Source organism: Colobus angolensis, unplaced genomic scaffold (assembly GCF_000951035.1).
Source record: "Colobus angolensis palliatus isolate OR3802 unplaced genomic scaffold, Cang.pa_1.0 Scaffold59, whole genome shotgun sequence".
In the NCBI taxonomy this organism is placed as follows: Eukaryota; Metazoa; Chordata; class Mammalia; order Primates; family Cercopithecidae; genus Colobus; species Colobus angolensis.
This window is the reverse complement of record NW_012119487.1, coordinates 8,583,026-8,607,393: the sequence shown is the minus strand read 5'-3', so window position 1 is coordinate 8,607,393 and position 24,368 is coordinate 8,583,026. Positions and strand designations below refer to the sequence as shown.

Sequence of the window (24,368 nt, the reverse complement as noted above, 5' to 3'; positions counted from 1 at the left end):
CAGCCTCCTGAGTAGCTGGGATTATAGGCATGTACCACCACATCCAGCTAATTTTTGTATTTTTAGTAGAAATGGGGTTTCACCATGTTGTTCATGCTGGTCTCTAACTTCTGGCCTCAGGTGATCTGCCCGCCTCGGCCTCCCAAAGTGCTGGGATTACAGGGGTAAGCCATCACGCCCGGCCTCCCTCTTGATAATTTTAAACGAAGGCTGCCGCTTTACTAAGGGGTTGTTTGGAAACTAAAATGTTTGTTGAACCTTTCAAGGTGATAAATTACTCTGATGTGAAGTCTACTACTCAAGTCTAAGTCTTTTATGTACTTGTTCGTGTATTAATTGTACCTAATGAATTCATTTAAATGGCAAAGCTACATTTATTGAGTGTCTACTATATGTCTGGACACCGTGTTGGGCTCAAGAAGTATAAAGGAGGACTGGGTAAGGCTGACTGCCTATACAGGGGTCAGCATCTAGAGGGGACATTATCTGATGCAATGTGATGGGTACTCTACCAGAAATATGAACCCAGGGCTAAGATAGCACAGGACAATTACCTCTGTCCATGGGAACCAGCTGAATAGAGAAATGCTATCACAGACACACTCTAAAATTCTAATACTTGATGAACATTGGAATTTTCATGGGGATTAGTTAAGACCACATCATTAATTTTCAAACATTCTAAGACAAAAGAGTTATCAAATCTCTGTTCTCACAAATAATGTTTTTTAAAGCTCCCCCATTCTCCGTGACTGTAGCTTTGAAACAAACTATGAGGTGCTGGGCTGATGCCATCTGATTTCAGTCTTGCTTATTTGCTTGTCCAGAAAACTTTAAGCATAGACTCACAGAGCCCTTAATGAGAAAGCTCATTAAAAAGCCGTCTGAAATGGTGAAACAAATTACATGCACAACACGGCCCACTCTTTTTCTCTTCATTTCCTTCTTTCCCTCCCAGGCTGCAACATTATAAACGATAAGGTGAAGTGAATCATCAGGTCAAGAAAAGGCACTGCCGAATGGGTCTATCAGTACCTCTTCACTTTTACGACATTTCTCTTGCTTCACTGCAGCACTAAAATGTTGCCCAAACAGCAGGAGGGCCCTGCACAAGTAATGATGGCCTTGGTTAAAGCCTTTGATTGTGTGTATTTGGGTGGAACTTCAACTTGTAATTGCTGAATACACACATTATCTGATTTCAGAGCCTCTCCCTGGAAGGCTTGTTTATTCCTGGTAAAGGCAAAATTTCCTTCCTTCCGGGTGTATCTCTGACAACTTTATGAAGGTTTCTTCAGGAGTATTACTTCAGGATGGTAGAGATCATATTCAGGGCAAGCCTGGCTACAAGGCATCTTATTAAAACACTCTCCACCCCTGGGTCTGTGAGGAAACCTGAGGGAAATCGGGAGTTTCAGGAGCTAGGATATGTTTCCGGCCTCCTGGCTTAACAGGAAGTGATGGTGACGGCTGTCCACTGGGAGGAAGAGAGGGGAGGTGGGTCTTTTTTTTTTTCTCTTATCCTGGGGTATGCAAAAGGAAGGCTACAAATGCCAAACAATCCTTCCACACCTGGTAGCTGGGGCAGTATCTGTGAGGAAAAGGAAATCCTTCCCTCCATCTTGCCCCTTAATTTATAGAATTCACTGGGGTTGAGGTAGAGAGACTGGGGTTTAGGCCCTGACATTTTATCAATTGCTCTTGGTTTGACTCTTAAGAATTCACCAAACACCTCTAAATCTGTGTCTACCATGTGCCAGGTACCTAGCCAGGCAGTGAGAATACAGAAGTAGCGAAGTCACAGTCTTGACCCTGAAGTTTTTCATAATGTCCTAGGGAAGGCATATACACAAACAGTCACAGCACAGTGTGATGTGAGCTTTACTGAAGCTAGGAAGGAGCCACTGAAAGCAAGAGAAAGGGGAATGCACGTGTTTTCAAGGTGGGGCAGCAGAGTGAGAAGGTGAGAGGTGGTCGGACTGCCGCTAGGGAGGGTTTCACAAATCAGAAGCCTGAGCAGGATTTTAAAGAAATCCTGTTCACTTGGAGAGAGGGAGACACACACACACACGCACACACACACACACACACACATGGAAGGGTGGTAGAAAGAACCCCGATCGATAGTATCAAGGTGTGGCAGAGGAGAAGAAGCTGAGGACAAGACTGAGAAGGAGCAGGCTCGGAAGCAGGAGGAGAAAGAACAGAGAATGGCTTTGAATGCTAAAGAAGCCAACTATCATAGGGACCGACGGGCATCCCTTGGACTGGGCATATGGGAAGTCACAACAATTTCAGTGGCCTTTGGGGGTTGATCACAGTAGGATGAGTAAATGGAAGGGGAGCAATGGAGCTAACAAGCATATTCTTAATGTTTGGTGGACTTGGCTGTGAGGAGGAGATGATGGCTAGACAGGGATAAGTAATGAAGGAAGCCTTTTGTTGTTTTTGTTTATGACTGAAACGCAGGCATCGTTATATGCCACAATGGAGAGGGAGGAGTTAACCTACAGGAGAGAGATGGGATTAAATGGGGTTAATTCCTACTTCACAGAATCTTTCTGAGGATTAAATGAGATCCCCTTGGTGAACCCTTTCTCTAAGGAGATACACACATGTGAAGTATGATTATCCTGCTGTTGAAATGAAACCTCCGTGCATCATCACAAGGCATTTGAGCTCATTTATCACTTGGCTGCTGAGATAGGCAAATCTCCCTCTCCATAGCCTTTTTGTGTGCGCTGCTTTCCTATTTCCTCTTGCCATCGCTTTAGACACTAGAGCCCAATAATGACTTGAGCTCTCCTTGACATTTCTTCCTGACAAACAACACAACTCACCAGTTCCCCCGGATCACAACAGGAAGCTGGGGGTTGATAAGTGAGAAGCGATTAAGGGAGAGGATGAGAGCCTCCTCATTGTTATTATGAAGTGGAATTAACATCCAGACCTCTTGGGAACTTTGCCTTGTCAGTTTATTAGCTTTTCATCAGAGAATCATAAAGACACAGGGACCATGAAGTACACTGTCCCCTCACGGACACCTGTGTCCCCTTTCCCATCTCAATTCATGAACTGTAAGTCCCACCGTGGCAGAGGCTTTTGTCTGTTTTGTTAGCTGCTGTGTCCCCATTGCCTAGAGCAGTGACTGGCACACGGAGAGTGTCTAAAAAATATGCAGTAAGTGAATGATTCACCCATTCCCCCTTCAACTGATTCAATAAAAAATGAGTGTATACGATGGACCAACCATCAAATGTATCCTAGATAAACACAGTTAAAGAGTGCTTGTTATCATTTAAACAATGTATATTCTGTGCCAAGTACTTTACATACATTAGTTCATATAATCACCATCATTTTACAAATGGGGAAACCGAGACTGAGAAAGAAGTCACTTTGTTGAGGATATGTGTTTGGAGAGTGAAGAAGCTGGAATTCCTGACTGCTGGTACTCCAAAACCTAGGCTCTTTCTACATCAGCCTCATCCCTCATCATTCTCCAGCTTGAACCATAACTTCAATTGTAAATGACTGCTTGCAATTCCTTGACCATGCCACGTTCTGTCATGTGTACTCCTTTGCCTGGGACACATTTAGCTGTGGCTTCTGGCTGGGTAATTCTTCATTCTTCTTTTCTGAGGCTTTCCTGAAATGATGTTCTCTGGCTGGGGTAGGCTGACCTTCCTCTCTGCTCCCATATCCCCTCTTGCAGCCCTTCATCACAGAACACATCACAGGCATTTGAGATGCCTCTTTATGCAAACTTTGCTCCACTAGACAGTGAGAGACTCAAGGGCAGGAACAGTGTCTTCATAACAAAAGCTGCTATAGATTGGGTGTTGCCACAAATGTGCTTACTTTGTTTAATTCTCACAACCACCACCTGAGGTGGGAATTATTATGCTTTTTCTTTTTTTTTTGAGATGGAGTTTCGCTCTTGTTGTCCAGGCTGGAGTGTAATAGCGCGATCTCGGCTCACTGCAACTTCTGCCTCCTGGGTTCAAGTGATTCTCCTGCCTCAGCCTCCTGAGTAGCTGGGATTACAGGCATGCACCACCACACCCGCCTAATTTTGTATTTTTGGTAGAGATGGGATTTCTCCATGTTGGTCAGGGTGGTCTCAAACTCCCGACCTCAGACGATCTACCCACCTCGGCCTCCCAAAGTTCTGGGATTACAGGCATGAGTCACTGCGCCCAGCCTCTCATGCTTTTTTTTTTTTTTTTTTTTTTGGTGAGATGGAGTCTCACTGTCGCCCAGGCTGGAGTGCAATGGCACAATATCAGCTCACTGCAACCTCCGCCTCCCAGGTTCGAGCGATTCTCCCTGCCTCAGCCTCCTAAGTGGTTGGGATTACAGGCACGCACCACCACGCCCAGCTAATTTTTGTATTTTTAGTAGAGACTGGGTTTTACCATGTTGGTCAGGCTGGTCTTGAATTCCTGACCTTGTGATCCACCCGCCTCGGCCTCCCAAAGTGCTGGGATTACAGGCATGAGCCACTGTGCCAGACTTATTATGCCTCTTTTAAAGATGAGGAAATGGAGGCTCAGAGAAGCTAGATAACTTGTACAAGGTCACAGTGAGTAAGCAGCTAACTCAGGAATTAAACATAGGTACATCTTATTCCAAAGGCCAAATTCTTTTCACTTCATTATGCTGTCGTTGGAATTATCTACAATGCTCACAGCTTAGCTGTGGAGGTAAATAGATAAATACCACCTGAACGTTGAGATTAGCAAGCTACTACAGGTTGGTACAAAGTTCTTTGGGGTGACATATGGAAGGGAATAATTTGTTCCCTTTGTGGGAGGTGGGAGCTGGAAGAGCTTCATAAGGTTGCCAGAATGCTTGGGAATTTGTCGACTGAATTGATAATGATGGTTCAAGGTGGAAGACAGTTTCCTGCATTTAATCCTGGTGGTTGGTTTTAAGGGCCACAACAGCCATTGCCCAGGTCACTACTGCTTCCAAATTGGCCCATCTGGTGCCAGGAATGCAGCCCAAATGCCTGCTGGTACCCGCTTAAGTGATGACGGGTAACCAGGCAACCCTGTCAGCACATTGTTTCATTGAAATTATATTTGTGAGTGTGTGAATATGAAAACAACTTTACATAATCACAGTTTTAATCTTGCACAATATACTTTACATTTAAATGAAATAAGTGTATTTTCAAGCTTATGGTTATATGGAATAGTGTAGCAACCCCTAATTACGCGTTAGCTTCTCTTCCTGCTCTTGTCCCTTAACTACAGGCGTCCCTGGAGGCTGCTTTCTCTATTCTCTCCTCCAGGGAATTAATCTATTTTCTAGGCTTGAATGACTGTAAAATTCCTATAAAATGAGGCTTAAAACAGCAAAGCAAAAGATTGCTTTAAAATATGTTGTATAATACCTTCTTTGTCTGCTCTCGGGGGCGTTTGTCAGGGAAAGCACAGTAGGCAGCCGAATACTGTTGTAGGGGCTCTGGTACCAGGCAATTAGGATGATTCTAAACTGCTCCATTTCCGAGCTATGTGGCCTTGGGCAAGTTACTTAACCTCCTTAAATCTACATTCCTGATGTATAAAAGAGCAAAAATAATAGTATCCTAGTCATAGAACTATTGGGTAGATTAATGAAATCATGCAAAAGCACTTAGTGACTGATTTGTCAAAAATAACCAGTAAGTGCTACTGTTTATTTATGTATTTACTTGTTTATTTTTCTTAGAGACAGGGTCTCTCTCTGTTGCTCAGGCTGGAGTGCAGGGGCACAATCATGGCTCACTGCAACCTTGAACTCCTAGGCTCAAGCGATTCTCTTTCCTCAGCCTTTCTAGTAGCTGGGACTTCAGGCACATGTCACCATGCCTGGCACTAATTTTTCTGTTTTTTTTTTTTTTTCTTTTATAGAGGTGGGGGTCTCACTATGTTGCCCAGGCGGGTCTCAAACTCCTGGCCTCAAGTGATCCTCCTGCCATGACCTCCCAAAGTACTGGAATTATAGGTGTGAGTCACCATGCCTAGCCAGTGCTACTTGTGATGATTATTATTACTCTCATAGTTAGCAGGATGAACAAATTTGGGTGACAGTGATTTGAAACCTATGAAGCACTATAAAAACGTGAAATATTATCACTATTATGGATACTGTTGAGGAGTGAGATCCAAAGAGCATGGTATTAAGAGCAGTGAATAGGAAGTCAGGAAAGCCAGATCCCAGTGCTACTCCCGTCACTAATCAGCAGTGTGACCTTGGGCCAGCCTCTCCCCTCACCTCAGTTTTTTTTACTTATAAATGAAGTGGTTTGATTAGATTATCTTGAAGACCCATTCTAGCTCCAAAATTCTATGATTCCATGACTTTTGGAGCTAATAACTTACGTAGAAATCTTACACATTTCCTGGAATAGAGTAGGTCAATATGCATTATATATTAATGGCCAAAGTACATTTCTGAAGTTGATAAAAGTTAACCCCAACTGCAACAATCAGAAAGAGCATTCCTAGGGGAATGCAGTGAAAAAGCAAACTACTCCTACCCACCTCAGGAATTTTGGAGGACATCATTGTGGCAGAAGATAATTTATACCTAAAATGGCAATACTGAACTAGTCTTAAAGAAGATGAGATTATGTTCAGCATCTGTATACTTAGCTAAGGAAGTGGGTGCAATAACCCTTAAAATTGTCTGGATTCAGGCTTTGGATAGTTATGTTGTGGCTGGCAGCTCCTCACACCGTCCTACCATTTACTGAGTACCTGCCATGTTCCAGGAGTGGTGGTAGGCTCTGAGGCTACTGAGATAGTCTCTATTCTCAAGGGACTGACAATTTATTGGGTAAAGCATTTTAACTGTGGAGGATACTTTTGTATTTTCTGCATAGTCCTTCATGATGCTTACATTGTTTATATATTGTTTGTCTATTATTCTGTGAAAATATAGCTGTTTGTGTATTCAGCTTTGGCTTGCTTCCCCACCCTCAGCCCTCCACCAGCTTCTGGATGTTAAATATTATCTCTTCATGTGAGCTGTACCAGAAGGAAGAGTCATCTGTTACTCTTTTACTTCCTTAATGAGCCCTCAAGCTGGTTTGCAGGGCAGATATCTATCCTTTCTTTCTTTTTTTCCAGAGGACAGATGGGTTCAAATATAGCTGCTTGGTCTTATTCTCTTCCATGACTCAAATTTTATTCTTCTTATCCCCTTTCCATCTTCCCCTCAAATAAAATAAAATAATCACAAACAATCACCAAAACTAGATAGTAGGGTGTGGTGGTGGCACTTTGATGGATAGACCAAATATTTCTTTTGCTACTATAGCAACTACTATTAAATGCCTTGTTACATACCTTTGATTCTCTTTGGAAATGTGAAAGTTATTTTGCATATGTGCTTAAAATCACCTCAATTACTGAAAATACTTTCATTTCCCTCCAAGATTCTTCTTAATGGGGCTTTTACTATTTTCTTCAGATATTGTTATAAATGCAGAATGCAGTCTTGACCGATTTCTCCGAACTATTTGATTTCTCTAAATATTCTCATCCCAAATATTTTCATATTATCTGAGAATGACAAGGATTTTATGAAAATCATAATGGAAAAATTTTCCACAAAAACACTTAATTAAAAAGTTTGATTCTTAAAGATACTTTTTGTTATCTAGAAAATTTATAAGAGATAACTCAATGTTTATTGAACAATTCATTAGATAAACCTGTACTAAATGTCTGTGTCAGGTATTATGCAAAGTACTGCAGATATAAAGGAGATTAAGAAATGATTGCTACTTTCAAGGAGCTCAATTAAGAGCCACTTGCTTTATATACCTTGTATAAATAGTTAATATTTTACAAAACCCTTTCCATGTGTAATAACTCATTTCATCCTCAGAACAATAAATCCCAGTTTCATACTTAATAAACTTGCAGTTTCTTGCTGCTCACTGTTTTTTCTTTTTTTTTTTTTTAGACGAGGTCTCACTCTGATACCCAGGCTGGAGTGCAGTGGGGCAATTCCGGCTCACTGCAGTCTCCACCTCCTGGGTTCAAGTGATTCTCATGCCTCAGCCTCCCAACTAACTGGGACTACAGGCATGTGCTACCACGGCTGGCTAAGTTTTTGTATTTTTGGTAGAGATGGGGTCTTACTATTGTCATGCATGTTCATGTGAAGAGACCACCAAACGGGCTTTGTGTGAGCAACAAGGCTGTTTATTTCACCCGGGTGCAGGCGGGCTGAGTCTGAAAAGAGAGTCAGCAAAGGGTGGTGGGATTATCATCAGTTCTTATAGGTTTTGGGATAGGCGGTGGAGTTAGGAGCAATGGTTTGCAGGCAGGGGGTGGAACTCTCACCAAGTACATTCTCAAGGGTGGGGAGAATTACAAAGAACCTTCTTAAGGGTGGGGGAGATTACAAAGTACATTGATCAGTTAGGGTGGGGCAGAAACAAATCACAATGGTGGGATGTCATCAGGTGAGGCAATTTTCACTTCTTTTGTAGATCTTTAGTTGCTTCAGGCCATCTGGATGTATACGTGCAGGTCACAGGGGATATGATGGCTTAGCTTGAGCTCAGAGGCCTGACATTCCTGTGTTCTTATATTAATAAGAAAAACAAAACAAAATAGTGGTGAAGTGTTGGAGTGGCAAAAAAATTTTGGGGGGTGGTATGGAGAGATAATGGGTGATGTTTTTCAGGCCTGCTTCGAGCAGTATTAGGGGCGGCATGGGAAACTAGAGTGGGAGAAATTAAGTTGAAGGAAGATTTTGTGGTCAGGGGTAATATTGTGGGGTTGTTAGAAAGAGCATTTGTTGTATAGAATGATTGGTGATGGCCTGGATATGATTTTGGATGAATTGAGAAACTAAATGGAAGATACAAGGTCTGAATAAAAGAAGGAGAAAAATAGGTATTAAAGGACTAAGAATTGGGAGGACCCAGGACATCCAATTAGAGAGTGCCCAAGGGGGTTCAGTGTAATTACTTGCTTGGTTGGTGAGTTTTTGGGAAAAGACCAGTAGTTCATTTTACCTTTCCTGAAGATTGAGGATGGTAAGGGGTATGAAGTTTCCACTGAATACCAAGAGCCTAAGAAACTGCTTGGGCGGATTGACTAGTAAAGGCCGGTCTGTTATTGGACTGTATAGAGGCAAGAAGGCCAAACTGAGGAATTATGTCTGACAAAAGGGAAGAAATGATCACAGTGGCTTTCTCAGACCCTGTGGGAAAGGCCTCTACCGGTCTAGTGAAAGTGTCTACCCAGACCAAGAGGTATTTTAGTTTCCTGACTCAAGGCATGTGAGTAAAGTCAATTTACCATTCCTGGGTGGGGGTAAATCCCTGAGCTTGATGTGTAGGGAAGGGAGGGGGCCTGAATAATCCCTGAGGAGTAGTAGCATAGCAGATAGAACACTGAGAAGTGATTTCCTTAAGGATAACTTTCCATGATGGAAAGGAAATGAGAGGTTCTAAGAGGCGGGTTAGTGGCTTGTAACCTACATGGAAGAAGTTATGAAATGACGATAGAATAGAATGGGCCTGTGAGGCTGGAAGATATTTTCCTTGGTCCAAGAACCATTTGCCTTGTGTGGGAAGAGATTGATAGGTGGAAGTTTAAGTGGGAGAGTAGGTGGGAGTGACTGATGAGAAGAAGAAAAACTGGCCTTGAGGGACAGAAGTTGGAATGCTAGCTGCTCCTTTAGCTACCTTATCAGCATAAGCATTGCCCTGAACAATGGGATCTGATGCCTTTTGGTGGCCCTTGCAGTGTATGACTCCAGCTTCCTTTGGAAGTAAAGCGGCCTTCAGAAGAGTTTTTATTAAAGAGGCATTAATGGTGGAGGACCCTTGCGTAGTGAGCAAACCTCTTTCAGCCCACATAACAGCATGGTGGTGCAGGATATGGAAGGCATATTTAGAGTCAGTATAAATATTGACGTGTAATTCCTTTGTAAGAGTGAGGGCTCAAGTTAAGGCAATTAGTTCGGCTTGCTGAGAGGTAGTGGAGGGGGGCAGAGTGGTAATCTCAATGATAGATGTGAAAGATACTATAGCATAGCCTGCCTTTGCTGGTGAGTGGCGATTAGGCCTGCTGGAACTGCCATCAATAAATCAAGTGTGATCAGGGTGAGGAATAGGAAAGAAGGAAATATGGGGAAATGGAGTGAATGTCAGGTAGATCAGAGAGATACAGTCATGGGGCTCAGGTGTGGTATCAGGAATAATGTGGGGGCTAGCCTAAAACAGTAAGGTCAATTCGTTTGGACAGAAAGGCTACAGGGCACAGTCCTGGCTCTTGTGTAAGAATTTTGACCACACAGCCCTGTACTTTGGCTGTGTATAATGAAAAGGGTTGGGATGAGTTAGGGAGAGCTAGTGTGGGAGCAGCTTCTAGGGCTGTTTTTAAGGAATGGAAAGAGGAGTGGCAAAGGGATTTAGGATCTATGGAGTCAGCTAGGTTTGCTTTTGTGAGTTTATATAATGGTTTAGTCAGGATGGTAAAACTAGGTATCCAAAAGCGGAAGTACCTAACCATGCATAGGAAGGAAAGGAGTTGTTTTGTAGAAGGGGTTGGGGTTTAGGAGATTAGCCGGACACAATCAGCAGGGAGAGCACGTGTGTTTTCATGAAGAATTATGCCAAGATAGGTAATGGATGAGGAAGAAATTTGGGCTTGACTGAAGTAATGACAGCTGTCTGTGAAGCCTTGCAGCAGTACAGCCCAGGTAATTTGCTGAGTGTAATGGGTGTCAGGATCAGTCCAAGTGAAAGCAAAGAGAGGCTGTGATGAAGGGTGCAAAGCAATAGTAAAGAAAGCAAGTTTGAGATCCAGAACAGAACAATGGGTTATGGAGGGGTTGTGGAGGGAGGTATTGAGGATAGGAGAGTATATGGCTTTGGCACCATGGGGTGGATAGGCAAGACAATTTGGTTGCTAAGGTGCAGATGCTGAACTAACCTATAAGATTTGTCCATTTTTTGACAGGTAAAATGGGGAAATTTTAAGGAGAGTTTATAGACTTTAAAAGGCCATGCTGTAACAGGCAACTGATAACAGGCTTTAATTCTTTTAAAGCGTGCTGTGGGATGGGATATTGGCATTGAGTGGGGTAAGGGTGATTAGGTTTTAATGGGATGGTAAGGGGTGCATAATGCGTTGCCAAGGAGGGAGTAGAGGTGTCCTATACTTGTGGATTAAGGTGGGGAGATACAAGGGGAGGATGTGAAGGAGGCTTTGAACTGGGGAAAAGGGTGGCAATGAGGCCTAGGAATAGTCAGGGAAGGAGATGATTTAGTTAAAATGTCTCAACTTAATAAAGGAGCTGGACAGGTGGGGACAACTAAGAAGAAGTGCATAAAAAAATGTTGTCCGAGTTGGCACCAGAGTTGGGGAGTATTAAGGGGTCTAGAAGCCTGGCTGTCAACACCCACAACAGTTATGGAGGCAAAGGAAACAGGCCCTTGAAAAGAAGGTAATGTGGAGTGGGTAGCCTCTGTATTGATTAAGAAGTGGACGGACTTACCCTCCACTGTAAGAGTTACCCAAAGCATCTGTGATGGTCCAGAAGGCTTTCAAGGCGATGGGGCTGCATCAGTCTTCAGCTGCTAAGCCCAGAAGATCTGGGAAGGAGTCAGTCAGAGAGCCTCAGGCCAGAGTTCCAGGGGCTCTGGGAGTGGTTGCCGGGTGAGTTGGACAGTCCAATTACCAGTGGGGTCCCGCACAGATGGACATGACTTAGGAGGAATCCTGGGCTGCGGGCATTCCTTGGCCCAGTGGCCAGATTCCTGGAACTTAAGCAAGATCCTGGGGCAGGCTGTCCTGGATGAATGCCTGGCCACGGCGGTTCAGGCGTTTGGAGTTCTTGTATGCTGGAGATTTGGCTGGGATTTGTCTCACAGTGGAGGCAAGGAATTGCAATTCAGAAATACGTTGCTACTTGGCTGCCTCTACTCTATTATTGTATACCTTGAAGGCAAGGTTAATTAGGTCTTGTTGTGGGGTTTGAGGGCCAGAATCGAATTTTTGGAGCTTTTTCTAATGTCGGGAGCAGATTGGGTAATAAAATGCATATTGAGAATAAGACGGCCTTCTGGCCCTTCTGGGTCTAAACCGTCTAAGGGTTGTGGCCAAATAGGCCATGAACTGGGTTGAGTTTTTATATTTGGTGACAAAGAGCTTAAACACTAACTGATTTGGGGGAGGTCAGGTAAAGAAAAAGGAGCATTAACCTTGGCTATGCCTTCAGCTCTAGCCACCTCTTTAAGAAGAACTTGTTGGGCAGGTGGGGGAGGGCTAGTCGCAGAAGGAAACTGTAAGCCGGACCAGGTGTGAGGAGGGGAGGTGATAAAAGGATTACAGGGTGGGGGAGCGGAGGCTGAGGAAGAATTGGTACCTGGCTTGGCCTGGTGAGGAGCAGGCTGGGGAGGAGGGGAGGGGTCAGATGGGTCTGGAGAAAAGGAGCATTCAAATAACTCAGAGCTTGGGGTGGAGACTGAAGGAACAGACAGGAGAGAAAGAAGAAAGATTTGGGATGAGTCAATATTGGGAGCAGAGACTAGGGAGGGGCCAATGTGTAAAAGAATGCCTGGATGTCAGGCACCTCAGACCCATTTGCCCATCTTTCGACAAAAATCATGCAGGTCTTGTAAAATGGAAAAATCAAAAGTGTCATTTTCTAGTTATTTAGAATCACTATTGAGTTTGTATTGGGGCCAAGCAGTGTTGCAGAAGAAAACAAGACATTTAGATTTTAGGTCAGGCGAGAGTTGAAGAGGTTTAAGTTTTTGAGAACACAGGCTAAGGGAGAAGATGGGGGAATGGAGGGTGGAAGTTTGCCCATAGTGAAGGAGGTAAGTTTAAAGAGAAAGGTAGAGACATGGAGAAGAGGGTGGGTGAGCAGTCCTGGACTGCAATGTGGGTGAGCAGCCAAAGCAGGCATCCCCGCAATTGACTTGCCACCAAGGAAATGTGGGTGAATGACCAAGGCAGGCGTCCACATGGTGATTAGACACCAATGGAGTGTGGGTGAATAATAAGCAAGCAAGCGTCCCTGCAGTGATTAAACACCAAGGCAAGACTGTCTTCCTGAGTCCATGACCAGTGCTGGAGTTTTGGGTTCACTGATAAAATGTGTCTCCTTTGTCTCTAGTAGAGAGGAAATAGAACTGGAGTTGGAAGAACAGGGAGATTGAAGGGTAGCGAGAGAGGGAGATTGAAGGGTAGCAAGAGAGGCTGGAGAAGAAAGTGAAAAGACTGCTTACCTGATTTGAAATTCATGAGATGTGGCCAGGCGTGGTGGCTCACAACTATAATCCCAGCACTTTGGGAGGCCGAGGCGGGTGAATCACAAGGTCAGGAGTTTGAGACCATCCTGGCTAACATGGTGAAACCTTGTCTCTACTAAAAACAGAAAAAATTAGCCAGGCATGGTGGTGGGCGCCTATAGTCCCAGCTATTCGGGAGGCTGAGGCAGGAGAATGGTGTGAACCCTGAAGGCCAAGCTTGCAGTGAGCTGAGATCGCACCACCGCACTCCAGCCTGAGCTTACAGAGCAGACTCCGTCTCAAAAAAAAAAAAAAAAAGAAACTCATCAGGTGTTCCTTGGGCTCGTTGGTCTGAGGACCCGAGGTCATAGGTGGATCTTCTGACGGAGTGAGGGCGAGGACAGGGGAGCAGTCTACCAAAGGAGTCCTCCTGTCCTGGGTTTCAGGAAAATGTCACACACATCCATGTGAAGAGACCACCGAACAGGCTTAGTGTGAGCAACAAGGCTGTTTATTTCACCTGGGTGCAGGCAGGCTGAGTCCGAAAAGAGAGTCAGCAAAGGGTGGTGGGATTATCATTAGTTTTTTTTTTTTTTGAGACGGAGTCTCACTTTGTCACCGAGGCTGGAGTGCAGTGGCATGATCTCAGCTTACTGCAAGCTCCGCCTCCCGGGTTCACGCCATTCTCCTGCCTCAGCCTCCCAAGCAGCTGGGACTACAGAAGCTCACTAGAGCGCCTGGCTAATTTTTTGTATTTTTAGTAAAGACGGGGTTTCACCATATTAGCCAGGATGGTGTGGATCTCCTGACCTTGTGATCCGCCCGCCTCGGCCTCCCAGATCACTGGGATTACAGGCGTGAGTCACCGTGCCCCACCTATCATTAGTTCTTACAGGTTTTGGGATAGGCAGTGGAGTTAGGAGCAATGTTTTGCCGGCAGGGGGTGGATCTCACAAAGTACATTCTCAGTGGTGGGGAGAATTACAAAGAACCTTCTTAAGGGTGGGGGAGATTATGAAGAACCTTCTTAAGGGTGGGGAAGATTGCAAAGTACATTGATCAGTTAGGGTGGGGCAGAAACAAATCACAATGGTGCACTGTCATCAGTTAAGGCTATTTTTACTTCTTTTGTAGATCTTCAGTTGCTTCAGGCCATCTGGATGTATACGTGCAGGTCATAGGGGATATGATGGCTTAGCTTGGACTCAAAGGCCTGACAATTATCTTGCCCAGGTTGGTCTTGAGCTCCTGGCCTCAAGCAATCCATCTCTCTCTGCCTGTCAAAGTGCTGAGATTACAGGCAGGAGTCAGTGCGCCCAGCCACTCACTGTCATTTGTAACCAGAATGTTCACTTTGATGATAACATTAGTATTTCTCCAGTTCACAAAGTGCTTTCTTGTCTCATTGGAAACACAAGTTTTTTCATCTTCTCAGCTTCTAGTCATTGTTCTAGTCTTCCTCTTGTGGGAAGGGGAGAGGACTAAAATGACTTCTCGAATTCCTTGTAAGTGCTCTTGAAATAACAGTAATCTCTATTGTATATCCAAGGTGAGGACCTTGCTGTTGGATTCCTGTCCCCCAGAGCCTTTAGGCTATAATCTCAGGAGTTCATTCCTACTTCATTTTTGCTCTCCATTTTCCCTTTATTCCATTCCTGATCATGCCTTCCAGGTCATGCTCTATTTGGGATTTCTGTTTTTGTCAAAAAATAGAAGGAACTTAGCAACTTAAGGATTATTCTGCCCAACGTGTTCACTTTACAGAGGAGTTCACTGAAGCAGAGAGCCAACAAGTGTCAACGTTAAACCCACAAATAAGTGGTAGAGCTGGGCCTGAACCTGAGACTACTCTTCTGCCAGATATCTTTTAAAGACATTGAGCTGTCTTTAAAAGTTACCTGTCAAATGAAATATCCTCTCCAACATGTGTGCTTCTCTTATATAGCTAGCCTATAAATATTTGGTTACTGTTGCAGTAGAGATCTACCCAATTTTATAATATTTCACAGATTATATTGTATATTTTCAATTCTTCCAGAGTGTGCTTATTCACCTAATGTGAATGGTCTGTGTTGGTCTTCGAATCAACAAACATTTATTGAGCATCTACTATGTGCCAAGCATAATATAGGCATTGGGGACATGAGAACCAATGTCCTTCCACTCTCCCCGTGGTGGGTTTTGGCCTGATTTTAACTGGAAGTATTATTTGGATTTCTGTAGTTTCATTCAACATTGGATCATTAGTAACTCTTTAGATTTAGTGTAAATGGTCCTGTAAATGTGAGAAAATTAGTAACAAGAATTGAACTCTAACAAGGTGTTCAAATGCTGACTTTAAAGCCTTTACCTAGGCAGGCGTGGTGGCTCACACTTGTCATCCTAGCACTTTGGAAGGCTGAGGCGGGCAGGGTGCTTGAGGCCAGGAGTTTGAGACCAGCCTGGGTAACGCAGTGAAACCCTGTCTGTAAAAAAATACAAAAATTAGCCTGATGTGGTGGCGCACAACTATAGTACCAGCTACATGGGAGGCTGAGGCAGGGGGATGGTTTGACCTTGAGTGGCGGAGGTTGCAGTGAGCCGAAATAGTGCCACTGCACTCCAGCCTGGCTGACAGAGCAGGACCCTGTCTCAAAAATAAATAAATAAATAAATAAATAAATAAATAAAGACTTTACCTGTGCATTTAGGATTTTTTGGCACTGCAGAGGACCCAAGGACCTTTATGTATCATCTGTCTGTCTGTCTATCTATCTAATCTATAGAGAAGGTCTCACTCTGTCTCTCTGGGTGGTGCGATCATAGCTCACTTCCTGGTGTTTTCTTTTCTCGTTTTTTCTTCCAGTCGGCTCCACCTACTGAGAGGCCCAACAGGGGGCTCGCGCGCTCGTTTGGGCTCGGCGGCCGGAGAAGACGGGCTCACTGGGCCGGCGCCGCCCCGCCACGGTTGGGTCGTGGCTGCCAGGGCTGGTCGCCAGAAGGCCTCCTGGGCCGCCCTTCCGCTCTCCCGGGGCTGGGCGGCGCTGTCTGGCTCTTCCTGCCGCGCTCTGGCCACTCCCCCCTCCGCCCCTCCGCCCCTCGCTTGGCCTGGCCGTGGCGGCCGTGCTCTGCAGGCAGTGCCTCCCTCGGGCGTGGGTCTGCAGGTGCAACCCCGACTCCTCCCTGAGCCCCGCAAGGCAGCCCTGGGGTGCTCCCGGCGGGGTTGCCCGACTGACCCTGCCCTTGTTCTGTGTTGTAGGAGAGCCGGACAGGGCAGCGGCCGGCACTACCGCGCCGCGATTTGCGCAGAGCTGAAGAAGACCCTGACCATTGAAGAGGTGGCCCCCCCGCCCCGTCGGGCTCACGAGGTAGGGGGCTGGCTTATCCCCTTCTACTCTCCCCTTCTCCTCGCCACCACACACTCCCCGCAGGCTTCCTTCTTGAATCAAGTTCCCAGTTCCCAAGCGAGGGGGCGACCCAGAGACTGGAGGGCAACTTCGTCCTGGTCTAGGAGGTTGAAGCTCTTTCCAAGGTCTAAAGTGCTAAAGGAAGATTGTTCCCCTACAACACGCTTATAGGCCGCTTTCTCAATGCTCAGTGTTGTTGCCTTAGAAACAGAGAATTCTGATTTGCACATGACTTTGTATGTGCAAGTTATTGGTTTAACACAGGTACATAGACCTCATCCTTTGCTTTGTTCCACCTCAGTGCCGGAATCGAATTATTCGGCCTCTGCCTCCCTGAAACCAGCCCGGCAACCCCCGTGTTTCCATCTGAACATACGCCTCTGGTGTATTGCAGAGATTTGGGATTGGATTCTTTTAGGGATGTGGGCAGCTGGTCCACTGAAATGTGGAAGTCACTTTGGCCCTGCCTGTTGACCACTCTGGTAACACAGTATCATCTGGTGTGGAGATGAGAACCTCAGACAGCGTGAAGCAGGCAGTGGGTCTCAGTGTTGGAGACCTCCAGGGAGAGGGAGAAAGGCAGCTGTAACCCTGAAGTGTTACCAGCATGGAGCCTGTTCACTAACATGGCTAACTTGGATTATTTGGATGAGCACTACTTCCTGGGATTCACGTGCTGAATGACATTCATCCTCAAATCATCCTTCAATCTAGGTGGAGTGGCTGGAGAACGAACACATGTGTACCCTGTGTATACTTGTCAATAACCGAGGTGTTCTGCACCGAATGGGTCCGGGCTGAAGGCTAGGCTCGTTTGTTCTGTTATTTGTCTAGACATTGCGTTGTAAGGAATTAGCCCATGAGAGCTGTGACCATGTTAGTTTTACTCACTGCTAAATCCCTGAAGTCTAAAATGGTTCCTGGCATATGGCAGAAGCTTAAAAAATTGTTGAATGAATGAATTTTGTAGATAAAAATGTCTTCTCACCAATATGGCCACCTCTGTACAAACAAATCAGTATCATCCCCTTGGCATCTCAGCTTTCATTTCTTCCGGTGATTCCAACCCCTGTTGGGATGTGTTGGTCTATGACAGTGGTTGTCTAGCACAGCGATCCGCAACCTTTTTGGCACCAGGGACCAGTTCTGTGGAAGATAGTTTTTCCATGGATTGATGGGGGTTGGAGGGGATGGTTTTGGAATGAAACTGTTCCACCTCAGATCCTCAGGCATTAGATTCTCATGAGTAGTGCGCAACCTAGATCCCTTGCCTGTGCATTTCACGATAGGGTTTGCACTTCTATGAGAGTCTAATGCTGCCCCTGATCTGACAGGAGGCAGAGCTGGGCAGTATGCTTGCTTTGTCTGCTCCCCTCCTGCTGTGCAGCCAGATTCCTGACAGGCTACCAGTCTTTGGCCCCGGGGTTGGGAACCCCTGGTCTAGCATGCATCAGAATCAGTTGAGGCTTGTTAAAAAAGAATGCTAGGCTTTGTCTTCAGAGTTTCTGATTCGATAGGCCTGGGATGGGGCTTGATAATTTGAATTTCTTTCTTTTTTTTTTGCTCTTGAGATAGGGTCTCACTCTGTCACCCAGGTTGGAGTGCAGTGGCATGATCATGGCTCACTGCAACCTTGACCTTCCAGGCTCAAGCGGTTCTCCCACCCGAGTCTCCCAAGTAGCTGAGACCACAGGTGCATGCCACCATTCCTAGATAATTTTTTAATTTTTATTTTTGTAGAGATGGTTGCCCAGGCTGGTCTTGAACTCCTGGGCTCAAGTGATTCTTCTGTTTTAGCCTCTGGAAGTGCTAGGACTATAGGTGTGAGCCACTGTGCTTGGCCTATGCCAGGTGATACTGATGCTGGTGGTCTGGGGCTACATTTTGAGAACCACGGGCTTACAGGGCCTGGCGAAACTGCTAGCTACACTGCTGTTGGTCTGCCTCAGCTATGGCACTATCACAAAACATAGAGGTTGGGGATCTGGGACTAGACTAAAGGATTCCAGATTCCCCAAACAGCTGATCATTTTACCCTTCTGTTTAAAATTCATTAATGACTTCCCATTGTTTGTAGTATGAAAATTAAGATCCTCAGAAAGGAGGCCAGACACGTAGCTCACGCCTGTAATCCCAGCACTTTGGGAGCCTGAGGCAGGTGGATCATGAGGTCAGGAGTTCGAGACCAGCCTGGCTAATATGGTGAAACCCCACCTCTTCTAAAAATACAAAAGAAATTAGCTGGGCGTGGTGGTGCATGCCTGTAATCCCAGCTACTTGGGAGGCTGAGGCAGGAGAATTGCTTGAACCTGGGAGGCGGAGGTTGCCGTGAGCCAAGATCACGCCACTGCACTCCACCTGGGGTGACAGTATGAGAGTCTGTCTCAAAAAAAAAAAAAAAAAAAAAAAATCCTAAGTAAGGCTTCAAAGTCTCTTGTGTCCCCACTGTAGGGTCTTTGTAGATGCCATTGCTTTTGTCTGTGCCAAGCCTTTTGCCTCCTATTTTGAATAGTTAACTCTTAGTTGTTAGTTCAAGTGTTGCTTACTTAGGAACGCTTTTCCTGACTTCCCCAAGTGGTCAAATCCTTCCATTATGTGCTTTCATAGCACCATATATTTATATCATTAACACTTGGTACTGGAGTTATAACTTAATACATGTATCTTCATTATTATCTGGTTAATATCTGTTTTCTCTACTATACTTTAGCTTCATGAAGGCAGAGACCTTGCCCATTTTGCCTCCTGAGTGTATGCCAGCTCTTACTTTAGTACCTGGCATGTCATTGTCATTCAGTAACTATTTTGGTATGATTGAATGAACATTGTCTCCATGGATGTGTACTGTTCTGCTTTGCAGCTCTATTTCCTTTGTAGGTCAGGGTTGATGTCCATTTCTGTGGAGTTAACTTTGGTGATATTTTGATCTGCCATGGTCAATATCAGGAAAGGCCCCATCTTCCCTTCACACCTGGTGAGTATGGGGAGACCAAGTGACTGCTTCAGGAAAAAAAGATACAGGGAGTTTTCAGAATCATGCCCTTGGTCTCAGGCAGTGCTCTGTTGGTGTCTGCCTGCCATCAGTGATGGTTCAGTTAGATGTGCCCGTCTCACTGTGAATTGGGATCACTAGATTGTGAGCCCCATGAGGGCAAAGTCCGTGCTGTCTTGCTCAATATTATATCCCCCAGCTTAGCATTGTATGTGGCTCTTAGTAGGTGCTCAGTAAATACTCTAAAAATGAAGAAATGAACAAATGAATTTTCACCAAAATTCTGTTCACCAGAATTATTGTTAGTCCTAGTCATTCATTCCCTTTCCTTGCTTGATATTGCCCCGATTTTGTTTCTTCACTGAAGGATCACAGACATCTGTTTGCAGCTAAAACTTCAGCCTCACAGACACATTCCCAATAAAACGTAATGCCAAAGGATCAGAGAGAAGAAAAGGGTATGCATTTCTTAGCAGCCTTCTGTCTGATTTTTGTTCCCAATCTACTTCTAGATCCTTAATATGTGGACAAGTGACTGATTTTTGTTGTTGAAATGTGTTTAAAGGGATATAAATATAGCTTAGCATGTATATAGTACATGTATATTTTATACAGATGTATATTATTAAAGATAGAGTGATTGCAAATAGTTACCGTGTTTTGGTCTCAGGGTATTTGATTGTATCTCAACAGTTGGAACCATTTCCTTCTGTTTATATTTGCTGAAATATTGGTTGGGGGGAAGATGTCATACTCAATTGAGTTATTCCCCTGGCAGCTCAAGTAGGAAACATTATAATTACTTCAGAAAATTCAGAGGTGAAAGAGGAAAGGACAGACAACATTAGTTCATCCAGTTGAGCCAAGTACTGTCTGAATAAACACAGTTCATGTCCTTGAGGGCCCTATAGTCCAGCAGAAGAGACTTGAAAACAGATAAATAGGATGAACATTGTCACTGGGGTGCTATAGGAGGTCCCAGTGATTAGGGTCAAAAGTACCTGTGTACCTGTGATTCTCTGTGCTTTTGCACATTCTTGAAATTTTCATTTGTGTCATGGTAAGACTGGGACTACTATAGCTTCCCCAGGTTGTGATTGTGAAATCTTATGTTTACATTCCTCTGCTTTGGGTATAACACCCTTATCTCTCCCTCAGCTCCAAAAGCTGTTGGACTAGCCTGTCGATCAGTGTTTTCTCATCTCCATGGTGTTGTGTTTTACAGATAACCTAATCTTTAAACAATATGTTTTCAGGAATGGAGTTTTCTGGGACAGTATTGGAGACAGGCACAGATGTCAGCACAGGTAAATTAGTTGAAGTCTAGGGAATCAATATATATGGAGCTATGAAAAATGTGCTAACTTCATTTGTAGCCGAAGGGTCTTGCTTCTACTGGCTTTTGCCTGCAGACACCAAAGGGAAACCTAAATAGAAAGGTAAGAAACAAATTCTGAACTGGGAAAAGGAAGTCATTGGAAGTTCCTGGCTGCATTAAACTTTTTATTATGAATAAAAGGCAGCACCTCAGTCTTTAACTGAGAGGACAGAGAACTTGAGCCTCTTGTGAAGTTAAGACTGGGCTTCTAATTCAAATCAGCCTTTGCCTTACTCTATCTCATCGTCTCAAATGTGCTCACTCAAATTGGCTTGACAATCTGGTGGTGGTATTGAGAGAATTATTATTTTATTTACTAAACATTAACTCTGAATAGATAATTAAGACCAACCTGTGTCTTTTGGAGTCAGAGATGTGCATTTTTTTTTCTTTTTCTTTTTTTTTTTTTTTTTTGAGACGGAGTCTTGCTCTGTCGCCCGAGCTGGAGTGCAGTGGCCAGATCTCAGCTCACTGCAAGCTCCGCCTCCCGGGTTTACGCCATTCTCCTGCCTCAGCTTCCCGAGTAGCTGGGACTACAGGCGCCCACCACCTCGCCCGGCTAGTTTTTTTTTTTGTATTTTTAGTAGAGACGGGGTTTCACCGTGTTAGCCAGGATGGTCTCGATCTCCTGACCTCGTGATCCGCCCGTCTCGGCCTCCCAAAGTGCTGGGATTACAGGCTTGAGCCACCGCGCCCGGCCTTTTTTTTTCTTTTTTGATTAACTCAGGAAAAGGAATGCAAGGTCATGCATTTGCACATATCTTTAATGGTATGTTTCCTTTAGGGAGATAGAGTTATTGGCATAAGAAACTTAAATTGTATGGTTGAAGAATGCATCACTGACCAGAAGGTATCTGTACCACTCAAGATTAATGGTTGAAGATGCTTTTTCTCCTTTGTTTTTCTTTAATTTCCACCTATCCCTCGTTCCTGTCTTCCCCTCTCCTTCTTTGTCTTTGTGTTTATTTGGTCATGTCTTGTTTCTCAGCTAAGCACTTCATTTTTTCAAATGTTAAACTCCTTATCTTCATTAACGTGACACACTGCACAGAGCTTTGTTTGCGTTGAGTGTTTTAATGAAGAACAACATTTTGTTTTCTGAGTCCTCGAGCTGGCTGTTCATTTGGACTAGGTAGTTTTAGTAGAAAAACTGGTTTTGGGCATTGAGCTGGATGTAATGGGCTACTCCCGGACACAAAGCTTATGAAAGAGATAGCCCTGGGAATGGAGCCAGCCAGGGTAGTCTAGTATGGTTGTGCAGGGTGTGAATGGTGCCCCCTGGTGGTGGACAGTACACAATTGTCCCCCCCCACCCAGCTTTATTGAGGTAAAACTGACATATTAGACCATTCACCCATCACAGTACCGTGATCTGTATTCGGTTCTCTACCTGCTGGCTCCTTCCTGAGCCAGTTGCTAGCCTTGGGGTTTTGAAGTCTGATGCATTCAAGTCCTGAAATCTGCTACAGCTTGCTTAGTTTTGACTTCCTCTGGGCTTGGTTATGGGTAGGTGTTTCCCTTTGCCAATCAGTCACTGAATCAAATCCTAATATTTACTGAGCAGCCTTTATGACTAGGTACATACACTCAATCCGTAAGTCACTATTATCTCTTTTATAGGACCTGTGGCAGATTCCAGAAAAGGTCTCCCTACAAGAAGCTGCTGTCTTCCGTATAACTTGTGGCACTGCAATTTTTGCTCTTGAGCATCGGGCCCATTCCCAGCCTGGGTAAGGACTGTGTAGATGAAAGAAGGCTAGAAGGTACCCATCTCTTGGTTTCAGAAGTGTCCAACAAGGCCGTGCCCCACCTCTTCCCTTCCTTTCCCTTCCTTTTGGCTGACGACAGGCCAAAGGGAGGTAGCCACTTGAGATTGGGGTTTTTTGACTGTGAGGACATCCCTCTGTCTGAGAGGAAATGATAGACTGTGAACTTGGCCAGTGTGAATTGGAGAAATACCTCTCTCAAATGTGACCACTCTGGAGATCTCATAAAAAATACTAAAGTGTGAGAGTTGGTTTATTTAAGCCCATTTCCCTCTGAGTTTATTAGAGGCCCATGGTATTTGTTTCTGTGAGGCCTTGTTGAGTGTGCCAGATGGGACATTTCAGAAGAAAAGGTGCTGAAGTTTGACTCTTTACCTGGAGCATCCATACTGCTTCTTGATCTTTTCAGAGAGTTGAGACTCAGAATTGCTTCAGAGAGGTGGGTTTAGTTGAGCCATGGCTCAACTCATCTTGTAACATGCTCATCACCCTGTAACATTGGGCAGTATCTAATATGAGAAGGATTTTAAGATAGAATTTCTGAAGAATAAATTGGAGTGGTAGCTCAAAGGAAAGGTTGCCATTGATATGAGGGAGAGGCTACCTAGAGAGATTTAGGAATCTTTTTCCTAGCAAGTCTTCAAAACTGAACCAAATTAACGCTAATCTAGAAGTCACATCCGTAAGTTTACAGGGTAGAGAACAGATGTATACGAAGGTTTGAATGAAACAACCTCTAACATTCTTGCTTTAAAATGTTCTGTTTCTAAAATATTTGTGAAATCATATTACTGGTTGACTTTTGAAGGTTTCTGAAGTAGCATTCATCTTTTGTTGGCACAGAGAAATTGTTTTAGTGATGGCAGCAGCTGGAGCTACAGGCCTTGCGGTGATGTGACAACAAATGTTCTTCAGGCCAAGGTATTTGTATGTTAAAGTCACCATTTAAAAAAATCATAACTCCAGTTTTCAAGCACATATTTATTCAAACAATATATTCATTCATTGATTAAAAACCACGTGCAAGGCATGGGGAATATAAAGTAACCCAGAGCAGGGTCTTGCCATCTATTCGCTTACAGACTAGGGAGGGGGCCTAGAAGCAAATCACTCATCCTTCCAGCTACTAGACCCTGGCAAGGACTGACCCACTTCATGCCTTCTGCACATGCTATTTTCTCTACCTGTAATGCTCAGAGCTGTCGTTCAGATTTAAACTCAAATGTCACTTTTTCAGAGAAGTATTCTCTGTCCCTCAGTCTAGGTGAGTCCCCTCTCCCTCCTCTGTACATGTGATTTCATAGCACCCTCTACTTCTCTTTCCTAATACATAGCTCAGGGTGTGGTTATTTGTCTCCCTCTTACTGGACTGTAATCCCCATAAAGGCAGTGACAGTGTCTCTTTGGTTCATCCCTGTAGTCCTGCACCGAGCATGGTACCTAGAATATAGTAGGCCCTCAAGAACTATTTCTTAAATGAATGAATGAATGAATAAAATAATGAAAAAAGACTTAGGTCTCTTCAGAAGTATCTTTCTGAGGCTGTGAGTGTTGGAAAAGAGGGATTTCTTAGAGAAGGTGGACATTT

At 44.4% G+C, this 24,368-nt stretch overlaps 1 protein-coding gene across 1 annotated transcript in view; it reads left to right on the top strand.

Moving 5' to 3' along the window:
• The window catches only part of LOC105526455 (quinone oxidoreductase-like protein 2), a 25,191-nt gene extending 1,513 nt beyond the window's left edge, over positions 1-23,678 (top strand). The window contains exons 2-8 of the mRNA XM_011962459.1: positions 16,133-16,401; positions 16,497-16,605; positions 19,522-19,618; positions 20,893-20,951; positions 21,799-21,864; positions 22,635-22,744; positions 23,624-23,678. Coding sequence (XP_011817849.1) covers positions 16,133-16,401; positions 16,497-16,605; positions 19,522-19,618; positions 20,893-20,951; positions 21,799-21,864; positions 22,635-22,744; positions 23,624-23,678 — 765 coding nt within the window. The remainder of the gene's footprint in view (positions 1-16,132; positions 16,402-16,496; positions 16,606-19,521; positions 19,619-20,892; positions 20,952-21,798; positions 21,865-22,634; positions 22,745-23,623) is intronic.
• The last annotated feature ends 690 nt before the right edge of the window (positions 23,679-24,368 follow it).